General features: G+C 43.9%; 1 protein-coding gene across 1 annotated transcript in view; it reads left to right on the top strand.

Annotated features, from left to right (window-relative positions):
• The window catches only part of LOC143277229 (peroxidasin homolog pxn-1-like), a 19355-nt gene that overhangs the window by 1017 nt on the left and 5838 nt on the right, over positions 1-12500 (top strand). The window contains exons 2-9 of the mRNA XM_076582020.1: positions 842-951; positions 1642-1755; positions 2414-2506; positions 3170-3288; positions 5111-5268; positions 8303-8489; positions 9678-9823; positions 11666-11755. Coding sequence (XP_076438135.1) covers positions 900-951; positions 1642-1755; positions 2414-2506; positions 3170-3288; positions 5111-5268; positions 8303-8489; positions 9678-9823; positions 11666-11755 — 959 coding nt within the window. The 5' untranslated portion in view covers positions 842-899. The remainder of the gene's footprint in view (positions 1-841; positions 952-1641; positions 1756-2413; positions 2507-3169; positions 3289-5110; positions 5269-8302; positions 8490-9677; positions 9824-11665; positions 11756-12500) is intronic.

The raw sequence follows: 12500 nt of genomic DNA, 5'->3' as shown, positions 1-12500 counted from the left end.
GTTGCTGACATAAAAAGACGACTGGAGAGGTCTAACTCGATTACTGTGAAAAACATGCAGAGGGTGCAGTGTGTAAAGGGTGGGAAAAAAACAGTAGTTAGAAATCGAATGGATGATGCAGGGAAGAAGTATATATTGAGTGTGTGTGTGTGTGTGTGTGTGTGTGTGTGTGTGTGTGTGTGTGTGTGTGTGTGTGTGATCGTGTTAGTGGTTCATTTATTCAATTCTTTATTTTCGATTTAGTGTTGAATTTAATGTTTTTCTTGTGTTCATGCTTTTTGTTTCTCTTATTTCTCTTATTTTTCGTTTCTCTTTCTTTTTCTTTGTCTCCTTCTCTGTCTGATTGTCTGTTTGTCTGTCATTTCTCTGTCTGTCTGTCTGTCTGTCACTATCTCCTCCGTCTCTGTCTGACTGTCTGTCTGTCTCTCCTCCGTCTCTCTCCCTCTCTCTCTCTCCTCCGTCTCTCTCTCTTTCTCTCTCACTCCTCCGTCTCTCTCTCTCTCTCTCCTCTGTGTGTGTGTGTGTGTGTGTGTGTGTGTGTGTGTGTGTGTGTGTGTGTCTGTGTCTGTGTGGCTGTGTGTGGCTCTCTCTCTCTGTCGCTCTCTCTCTCATTCTGCCTGCATGTCTACCCACCTTCCTGCCGATCTGTTCCCAGCCAACCACCCGCCCATCTGACTATCATTCTAATATATATCTACCTGTCTATCTATCTATCTACCTGTCTGTCTGTCTGCCTGTCTGTCTGTCTGCCTATCTATCTATCTGTCTGTCTATCTATCTAACTAACTCCTGTGAATATTTTGTGCATTTATATCTACATATCTATTTATCTATCTGTCAGAGGACGGTGTAACCCCATTTACATCCCCCCTCAAGATCGGCACTTCACTTACTCCTGTATGAATTTTGCCCGCTCCGTTGCAGCCAAGCGAAAACGAGACTGTGACCGCAGTGAGTGTTTGGTGTCTTCTGTGTGCGTGCGTGCGTGCGTGCGTGCGTGCGTGTGTGTGTGTGTGTGTGTGTGTGTGTGTGTGTGTCTGTCTGTCTGTCTGTGTGTCTGTGTCTGTCTGTCTCTCTCTCTCTGTATGTGTGTGTGTGTGTGTGTGTGTGTGTGCATGCGTGCGTGCGTGCATGCGGTCTGTCTGTTCATGCGCTATGTGTGTTGTTAATACAACTGAGCAAAATAATAATATGCATACAGATAGATTTGCGAATATAAATAGAAATGTGTAAATACGCGTAATTAATGACTTTGCGCTCGTGCGTACGTGCGTGGGAACGTGTGTTTGTTTACTAGTGTACGTGCGTGTGTTTAATTCGCGCACGCTCGCTTATTTGTACATCAGTGAAAACGTGCATGAATATGTTTGCGCTAGAATGTATGTAATATATATTCGTTTTTGCCCAAGTCTATATCAACACATCCGAGAGGATTGGAGGATGCTGGTTGCCAGATCACCTGTGGCGCCCCAACGGTCCACAAGACTACGGGATAGGTGAAGGTGGAAGGTGATATCAACACAGCATGCACCAGTACGTGCACACGCGTCGGTACACGTGCATTCGTGTGTGTGTGTGTGTGTGTGTGTGTGTGTGTGTGTGTGTGTGTGTGTGTGTGTGTGTGAGTGTGAATGCTTGCAGACGCACCTAAGGAGATACGGCAGCAGCTGAACATGCTAACAGCCTGGATTGACGCCTCCCAGGTCTATGGCTCCACCCTGAAGAGAGCTGATGGGCTGAGGGTGTACCGCAACGGTGAGAACCCCACATGCCGAAAGTACTCACAGACACACGCAGGCAAACACACACACACACACGCACGCGCGCGCACGCATGCACGCACACACACACGCTTGCACGCACGTACGCGCGCGCACATTTACAGGCACGCATACACAGAGTTCAGTTCAGTTCAGTTCATTTCAGTTGCTGAAGGAGGCGTCACTGTGTTTGGATAAATCCACATACGCTACACCACATCTGCTAAGCAAATGCCTGACCAGAGGCATAACCTAACTCAACGCGCTTTGTCGGGCTTTTAGGGAAAGAATTAGAAATGAAACAAGACAAAATAAATAAATAAATAAATGAATAAACAAACAAAAAATAAAGCAGTGATAATAATATGAATACTAATAATGATAATGATATAAATATGTAAACAAATAAACCATCAAATAATAAACACACATCATACACACTCTTCTTCCGTACCGCAGATCACACACACACACACACACACACACACACAGAGGCTGCCACTGATTGGCCGCAAGAGGGGTGGGAAAAGATCTCTGATGCCAGGAACGTGGCGTCTAGCGTGTTGCTCAGTCTACTATATTTGGAAATAATACAGCACAGCACAGCACAGCACAATACAATACAATACAATACATGTATCATGTTGTCTCAGGTCTGCTGAAGGTGGTTCAGAACAATATGTTGCCTGAGGACACCAACTCCACGTGTGTCAAGGAGGAGGCAGGGGATTATTGCTTCATGGCAGGTTGGGACATTTTATTATTATCATTATCATCTATTTCTTCCTCCTCTTTCGTGATGGCTTCTGTTGCCGTCGTTGTCATTATAGTCTTTGTCATTGTCGTCATCGACATCATCATCGTCGTCATCATGAATATCCTTCTATTCCACTTTCTCTTCCTCATCTTTCTTTTTTTTTTTTTTTTTTAGTTGTCCTAGTGTGGGGGTGACTTAACGTCCACAACTGCATCTCTGATGAAACACGTGCAATATATGGTCATTCACTTGTTTAGTATCATTCCCTCCTCCTTCTCTTTCTCCCCCCCACACCCGATCCACCCCTCTCCCCACCCCCCTCCCCACGCCCCATTTCCTTTTTTCGTGTAGTATTTTGTCCACAGGTTCCGGCGTTTGTTTGGCTGTTCACTTGCTCCTCTTCTTTCGTTCTACCCCTTTCCTGTGGCTAGAATGTCAGACTTTCGCTTGGTTGCTCACATGCTGCTCATCTCCTCTACCCCTTCCCTGTGGCTAGAATGTGATACTTAATCTAAGCAATAGCCAGCTTAACAAGATAATTGGTTACCTCGACAATCCACTCGTAAAGCGTACTGTTTTGTAAAGCTTGGTCTCCGACCGAGGATAGGCGTGAGTATCCATATTATTCATTCATTCATTCACTCGCGTGCAGGAGAGAAACGGGCGAACGAACATGCAGCCTTGATGGCCCTGCACATCGTTTTCCATCGCTATCACAACGAGATGGCTCTCAAACTGGCCCGGCTCAACCCGCGATGGAGCGATGAAAGGGTGACGTCATCATCGTCATCATCACAGTCGGCGTCATCATCATCATATATATATATATATATATATATTCATCTGAATCATAGCAGTGCATGAGTGTGAATGACTGGTGTGCTTTACTTCGTCTCTGTACAAGATTTAGTGCTTGATGAATACTTTTATTATGTATAACTTATGGTGGTGAAGATTGATCGTTGTTGTTGTTATTGTTGTTGTTGTTGTTTCCTTCTTCTTCTCCTCCTTCTTCCAATTATTATTATTGTTATTACTGTAACAGGGTGAAATTGTTCTCTTTGCCCCGCAGAAAGAGAGAGAGAGAGAGAGAGAGAGAGAGAGAGAGAGAGAGAGAGAGAGAGTGCACGTTTATGACCCGTGTTAGCTTTAGCATCATAACTTCACGTGCAAAATAATAATCATGTAGGGTCGATGTGCTGCATCTTGATATGTTTTTACGAAGTGAGTTCTCCTACCCTTTCCTTGTAGAACCAATATCATCAGTTCTCAGTTAGCTTAAAAAGAGAACAGGCAACAGCAGTGTGTGTGCGGGCCTCTGTCAACCTGATAGGGCGAGTGAAATATATCATACTTTACAGTAAGCATTTCTAGCATTGAGAAATTGATACCAAAATGTAAATGCTATTTGTATTTCCTTATAGATATTATTCTGTCAGTTTACTTTGAGTTTAGATGTTATGCATTTGAACGGATTTGCAATTATTTCGAATAACCGAGTTAATCTTAACTGAAATGTAACCTCAACTTACGTTTTGAAGTTTCTAGGATTTATATAAATATCTTTAGACAATTTCGAATCGGGAAGCAATTGCTCATTTCAATTAATGGGATAGTTTAGTCTTATCACACGTTTGTAACAATTGTAGATTCATGTGAAATATTTGGTAAAGTGATGTTTGGAGTGAATGAGTGAATGAACGTAGATAGACATTACTGTACGCTTGCTTACGAGGACTTTGTTGTTTTGTCCACAGGGTAATCATTTACTTATTTATTTCCCTCCTTTCACGAGGACAGTCCCTTGCCCTTTAACTCTCCTGTTCCCTTTACCCAAGTCCCGATATGTTCCCCGTCTTGTCCTCAATAAAGCCTTGACGAAAACTGGTGCTGACGTGGTGAGAGAACCCTGCCCAACCGGCTACATTACTATTATCATTATCATTACCATCATCTTCGTTAACAGCAGCACCACCACCATCACCGAAACCACTGTCACCAAAATCATCGCCATCTTCTTCTCCCTTCTCCTCTTCAGAAACCTAATGCCCTACCCTTCATCTTCATCTTGTACTCCTTCTGCTGTCTCCTCCATAATCTTCTCCTGCGAGGTTTCATCTTGTCAGCTTCATCGTGGCCTGGCATTGACAGCCCCATCCCTGATGAATGACAGGACAGCAGTTTGTGGTCATTCACTGAATTGGTTTTCATTGTTTTTCTCCTCTTCTTCTTCTTCATATTCGTCGTCTTCCTATTCGTCATCCTCTTCCTCCTCCCCTTCTTCTTCCTCCATCTATCTCTTCTTCGACCTGCTCTTTCTGCTGTCCTTACTCTTCATTTGTAGGAGTAGCAACAACAACCAACAGCAGCAGTGGCTGTAAAAATCGCGCGCGCGCGCGCGTGTGTGTGTGTGTGTGATTTCTTTCCATCATCAGATCTTCCAGGAAGCGCGAAGAGTGATATGCTTTTCCTGCTACCCTTTTTCTTCGTCAGTAGGAGGAGCAACAACATAAACCAGCAGTTGCAGTGGCTGTAAAATTGTGCGTCTGCTTGTTTATTTCGCTTATCTAGATTGGGTTCTTTTCTTCCTCAGATCTATCAGGAAGCGCGAAGAGTGATAGGCGCCATTATGCAGCACGTGACCTACCATGATTGGCTGCCAGTTATCCTGGGTCCTGACGTCATGAGGGCGTACTCGCTGAACGTGCTCAGCCCGGGAAACTCAGGGCCTTCTGTTTGGAGATATAACAGGTAGGGCCTTCTGTTTGGAGATATAACAGGTAGGTACTGAGGGCCTTCTGTTTGGAGATATAACAGGTAGGTACTGAGGGCCTTCTGTTTGGAGATATGATAGGTAGGTACTGAGGGCCTTCTGTTTGGAGATATGATAGGTAGGTACTCAGGGCCTTCTGTTTGGAGATATAACAGGTAGGTACTGAGGGCCTTCTGTTTGGAGATATAACAGGTAGGTACTCGGGGCATTCTGTTGAGATATAACAGGTAGGGCCTTCTGTTTGGAGATATGATAGGTAGGTACTCAGGGCCTTCTGTTTGGAGATATAACAGGTAGGTACTCAGGGCCTTCTGTTTGGAGATATAACAGGTAGGTACTCAGGGCCTTCTGTTTGGAGATATGGTAGGTAGGTGCCCAGGGCCTTCTGTTTGGAGATATGGTAGGTAGGTACCCAGGGCCTTCTGTTTGGAGATATAACAGGTAGGTACTCAGGGCCTTCTGTTTGGAGATATAACAGGTAGGTACTCAGGGCCTTCTGTTTGGAAATATGATAGGTATGTACTCAGGGCCTTATATTTGAAGATATAACAGGTAGGTACTCAGGGTCTTCTGTTTGAAGATATAACAGGTAGGTACTCTGGGCCTTCTGTTTGGAGATATAACAGGTAGGTACTCAGGGCCTTCTGTTTGGAGATATAACAGGTAAGAACTGAGGGCCTTCTGTTTGGAGATATAACAGGTAGGTACCCAGGGCCTTCTGTTTGGAGATATGATAGGTAGGTACTCAGGGCCTTCTGTTTGGAGATATAACAAGGTAGGGCATTCTGTTTGGAGATATAACAGGTACGGCCTTCTGTTTGGAGATATAACAAGGTAGGGCATTCTGTTTGGAGATATAACAGGTACGGCCTTCTGTTTGGAGATATAATAGGTGGGTACTCAGGGTCTTCTGTTTGGAGATATAATAGGTAGGTACTCAAGACCTTCTGTTTGGAGATATGATAGGTAGGTACTCAGGACCTTCTGTTTAGAGATATAACAGGTAGGTACTCAGGGCATTCTGTTTGGAGATATAATAGGTAGGTACTCAGGGCCTTCTGTTTGGAGATATAACAAGGTAGGGCCTTCTGTTTGGAGATATAACAGGTAGGTACTCAGGGCCTTCTGTTTGGAGATATAATAGGTAGGGCCTTCTGTTTGGAGATATAACAGGTAGGGCATTCTGTTTGGAGATATAACAGGTAGGGCCTTCTGTTTGGAGATATAACAGGTAGGTACTCAGGGCCTTCTGTTTGGAGATATAACAGGTAGGTACTCAGGGCCTTCTGTTTGGAGATATAACAGGTAGGTACTCAGGGCCTTCTGTTTGGAGATATAACAGGTAGGGCATTCTGTTTGGAGATATAACAGGTAGGGCATTCTGTTTGGAGATATAACAGGTAGGGCCTTCTGTTTGGAGATATAACAGGTAGGTACTCAGGGCCTTCTGTTTGGAGATATAACGGGTAGGCACTCCGAGTTTTCTGTTTGGAGATATAATAGGTTGGCACTTTCTGTTTGTATCGCAGTACATTGCATTGTATTGTATTAATATTTCTCTATAACAGATTTCTCTGTGTGAAATTCGAGCTACTGTCGCCAAGGACAGCGTGTTGCAACAGTGCAGCGATATCCCCTTTTGTTTCTTTTTTTTTCTCTTCCTGCAAGTGTATATCCTACTTGTTTTCCTATCAAAGTGGATTTTTCCACAGAATTTTGCCAGTGTCAACTGTTTTGTTGCAGTGGGTTCTTTTACGTAGGCTGAGTGCAGTATCAGTAGCTCAAGAAGGCGTCCCAGCGTTCGGTCAAATCCATATACGCTACACCACATCTGCCAAGCAGATGCCTGACCAGCAGCGTAACCCAACGCGCTTAGTCAGGCCTTGAGAAAACAAAAAAACAAACAAAAAAAGATAAATACATAAATAATAATAACAGAAATAATAGTAATAATAATGATAATGATAATAATATTTATAAGGCGCAAAATCTTGAAGTCAACTCTAAGTGCACCAAACAAACAAACAAACACCCCCCCAAAAAAACAACAAAAAACAAAACAACAACAACAAAACAAAACAAAAACAACAAAAACAACAACAACAACAACAAAAAAGAGAAAAAAAAACCCTAAAAAAACCAATGATGATAAATAAGCAAATAAATGTAAAACATGCAGACACACATTCACACATACACACAGGCATAACAGATGTGCAACAAACATGCAGTTTCACAGATATGAAAGCACAATCAAATACACATAAACGTACATTTTCCACATGAATTCAACGTATTTACACATGGACGCACGCTCTCAAGAACAGCCTCACACATACACGCCGTTACAATAACAAAGATTTGTTTTTCTCCCCCCCACACCCCCACCCTTTTTTTTTCTTTTTTCGGGCGGTGGATTCTTGATGAACTTTTCCAAACAGGTTGGCTAATTGAGGCTGATTAACAGGGTTGGTTAAAGGATGCGTAGGTGTACATCGACCATAGATTAATCATGCTTGACTGGTCGGTTGATCTCTCACACACGCACTACAGATGCTGTGGAGTGATGGCCTAGAGGTAACGCGTAATTTTCTCCCCCTCCACTAGGCCTTGAGTGGTTGTCTGGACGTTAGTCATTCGGATGAGACGATAAACCGAGGTCCCGTGTGCAGCATGCATTTAGCGCATGTAAAAGAACCCACGGCAACAAAAGGGTTGTTCCCGGCAAAATCCTGTCGAAAAATCCACTTCGATAGGAAAAACAAATAAAACTGCACGCAGGAAAGAATACCCCCCAAAATGGGTGGCGCTGTAGTGTAGCGACGCGCTCTCCCTGGGGAGAGCAGCCCGAATTTCACACAGAGAAATATGTTGTGATAAAAAGAAATACAAATACAAAAACAAATAGATTAATCATGCTTGATTGGTCGGTTGATCTCTCACACACGCACTACAGTAACTACACCCACCCACCCACCCACACACACACGAAACTTTTTTTTTCCTTTACAGCAAACTGGACCCCACCATACTGAACGCCTTCGCCACGGCAGCCTTCAGGTTTGGGCACACGATGGTCCCCAGTCTCTTCACCATGGGGGACAGTCAGGTCAGGCTGTTTACCATGTTCAACAGACCCAAGTTCATTCTGCAACACGGAGGCCAGGGTCTGCGCAAGATGTGTTCGGGAATGATTCACGTAATTTGAAAAAAAAAAACCCACCAACAACAAACAAACAAACAAAAAAACAAAAACAAAAACAAAAAAACCACCAACGAGCAAATCTTTTATTACTAGTATTAGCGGTGTCATTATTCTCTCTGTCTCTCTCTGCGTGCGTGTGTGTGTGTGTGTGTGTGTGTGTGTGTGTGCAGGTGTGCTAGTGTGTGTGCAAGTGTGTGTGTGTGTGTGTGCACGCACATGCACGGAGTGTTTGTGCATGCTCTCACACATAGTGTGTGTGTGTGTGTGTGTGTGTGTGTGTGTGTGTGTGTGTGTGTGTGTGTGTGTGTGCGGTTGCTTGTATGCTTGCTTCAAATGTACTCTTGAGATTCTTCATGCCGAGAACGTAATCATGTGTGTGAGCGTGTATACGTGCATGGCTTAGTTTGTAACCTGGTCGCACTTGCGGACACGCGCGCACGTGACGTGTGTGTGTGTGTGTGTGTGTGTGTGTGTGTGTGTGTGCACGCGCGCGCTTGACGTTTTTTCGCATATTCCTTTCGTTTATGTTTACTTTTATCTTAAGTTTGTGGTGGTGGCCCGGAGTCGTAGCCTAAACACACACACACACACACACACACACACACTGTTTTTGACGTTGCTGCACATGCTTTTAATAACTACTTCTACAACTGCTGTTGCTCGTTGTTAACGTGTTACTACTGCTGCTTTGCTGCTAGGTCTTCCTTTTATATACATTGTTTGGATTTATTTATTTAATTATTTATGAATTCATTTATTTGTTTATCTATCTATTCATTTATTACTTCCATAGCCCGTCAGGCCGAACGGCCAAATCATAGACTAGTACTGCTACTACTTCGACTACTATTACTACTATAATACAGTAGTATATAGCAATATAACCACTGCTGCAACAACAGCTGCTACTATCACTACCACTACTACTACTGCTACTACCACTACTACAATTACCGGGACTGCTATCACTGCTGCTGCTTGAGAGAGAGAGAGAGACAGACAGACAGACAGACAGACAGACAGACAGACAGACAGAGACAGAGAGAGAGGGAGAGAGACAGAGACAGAGGGAGAGACAGAGACACAGAGAGAGAGAGAGAAAGAGAGAGAGACAGAGAGTAATGACACTGCTACTGGTGCAGCAACAGACATTTGGATTTCGGTTTGTGTCCCTGCCCACAGGACCCAGCTCAGGCCAGCAGTCTCCGGATGGTCCAGGACCTGTCTGACCGTCTGTTCGAGGACCGCCACAACGTCAGCATGGACTTGGGCTCCCTCAATATCCACAGGGGCCGCGACCACGGCCTGCCCCCCTACCTCCACTATAGGTGATGATAGGGATGAGGGCCGTGTCCACATTTCTTCCCCTTCACTGTTCTGTGTTGTATTGTATTAGGTATTGCATTGCATTGAATTGTATTGCATAGTATTGTATCGTATTGTATTGTATTACATGGTATTGTATTGTATTGTATTACTTTTTTTTCTGTATTGTATTGCTTTTTCTGTATTGTATTGCATTACTGTTTTTGGTCACAATAGATTTCTCTGTGTGAGATTCGGGCTGCTGTCCATAGAGTCGCTACACTGAGAGTGCTAACCCCCCCCCCCACCCCCCCCACCCCCTTTTTTTTCTGCCAGCACTTGGTTTTTTTTTTCAATTTGTTTTCCTATCGAAGTGGAAATTTCCACAGAATTTTGCCAGGTACAACAATTTTGTTGCCGTGTGCGCTGCATGCTGCACACGAGACCTCGGTTTATCGTCTCATCCGAATGACTAGCGTCCAGACTACCACTCAAGGTCTAGTGGAGGGGCGGGGGGAGGGAGAAAACACTGGGATTCGAACCACTGCACTCAGATTCTCTCGCTTCCTAGACGGACGCGTTACTTTAGGCCGCCACTGCACTCTGTGAGACTGTAGCAGAGTGAACGTCCACGCCTTGTTGTGAACATTGCTCATTCCGTCTTGAGGGGGGACATTGTGGCTACTGCCGAGATAAGAAGATAAGATTACCTTTTTCATCTCATAATATTTATGAGATCTCTTCATATCTCATCTCGTGGAGTGATGACCTGGAGGTAACGCGTCCGCCTAGGAAGCGAGAGAATCTGAGCGCGCTGGTTCGAATCACGGCTCAGCCGCCGATGTTTTCTTCCCCTCCACTAGACCTTGTTCCTGGCAAAATTCTGTAGAAAAAATCTACTTCGATAGGAAAAACAAATAAAACTGCACGCAGGAAAAAAAAAAAAAGAAAAACAAAAGGGTGGCGCTGTATTATAGCGACGCGCTCTCCCTGGGGAGAGCAGCCCGAATTTCACTCAGAGAAATCTGTTGTGATAAAAAAAAAAAAAAACACAGAAAAAACACAAATACAAATACAAAATGCAAATAAAGAAGACTTGCATCGGGTGCCACACTTCGCCTTCGCGCGTTTTGTCTGTGCTTTGTTCTCCAAAACCAGCCCCCTTCTTTACCGTCATCAAGTCAATAGGGTCGGTTCTTATGCACACCCATGTTCGTTTCGCCAACAGGTGAAACCATACGCACATTTCCTGATAGATTTTTTTTTTTAACTTCAACTTCTAAAACAGAATCAGGACATACATTTATGCACCGATACAATACATTTTTATTTATCCGACCGGAAATTTATTATCGATTGTACAGCTGAACACACTACGAATATAAAATTATACGCATTAGCGAGAAGACAGTCGAAATTGAAAACTGAATCTGCATTCAGTCTGAAGCTGTTGGTGAACACGAAGAGCACCAGGAATTCACAGACTAAACGAATGACTGAAAAGAATTAAAGATGCCTTTGGAAACGGACAAAAGACTGATGGAAACGGCATGTCCATATGCAATTCACGTTTAAAATGTACATTTTAATAGGTGTTAATGCCACTAATACACGAAATAAAGATTTTTTTTTTGGATGTATACAGTATTCGTAATCTTGTGTACAAGGCGGTGGCGAAACGGACGAACTTCACAGACTGTAGGCGAAACGAGCGTAGGTGAAACATGGTGCGCCAACTGCATCAGATGCGGCAAAACAAAAGCAGACAACTGCCCATTTGGAGGTAGCCCCAGGCGTGTTTTGTGACGTTTTTACAAATGAAAGACTTATTGTGTACATTGTTCATCTCTCTCTTTTTTTTCCAGAGAACTGTGCGGATTGCAAGTGTATAGCAGTTTTGAGGAGATGTACCGCACAGAGCCGTACAGATCACAGACTCTGATGCAGGTCTATGAGTAAGTGGGAATTTCATCTTTTGGAACATTTTTTTTTTTCACTTCAGAAATCACTTTGTTAGACTTACTTCAGCTGCGCAGGCACGCATACAGTCACGAACGCACACAAGCACGCACACACACAGAGATAGACACACATACACAGGCACGAACGCACTCACGCACGCACACACACACATGCACGCACACACAGAGACACACATGGACACACAGACACAGACACACACACATGGACGCACACACACACACACACACACACATGGACGCACACACACACACACACACACACACACACACACACACACACACACACACACACACACACACACACACACACACACACACACACACACACACACTTTTTCTTTTTGAGTGCTTTAAAGTTTAAGTGACAATTGGAATTGATTCAGATCTTATTCACGCACACACACGCGCGCGCGCGCGCGCACTCACTCACGCACACACGCACACACTGACACACACATCAGTAACGATGTAAGTCGCTGCATCATCATCATCATTACCTGCACGGAGATATGCGTCATGTGGACATGTTGGTAGGAAATTAATTGTATTGTGATCCCTGTACATTCATGTGCTGACATGGGCCTGTTTGGCCGAGTCCAGATTACTGCCTGGGACATTCGTTGTTTTTGTTGTTGTTGTTGTTGTTTTAAATATCGTTTTTATAGATATTGGTATCCCAGAATTTGAGACATTTTGTTTCGTATCTGTATTTTGATGA

This window comes from Babylonia areolata, chromosome 2, assembly GCF_041734735.1.
Source record: "Babylonia areolata isolate BAREFJ2019XMU chromosome 2, ASM4173473v1, whole genome shotgun sequence".
Classification (NCBI taxonomy): Eukaryota; Metazoa; Mollusca; class Gastropoda; order Neogastropoda; family Buccinidae; genus Babylonia; species Babylonia areolata.
This window is presented reverse-complemented; position numbering and strand designations above follow the sequence as displayed.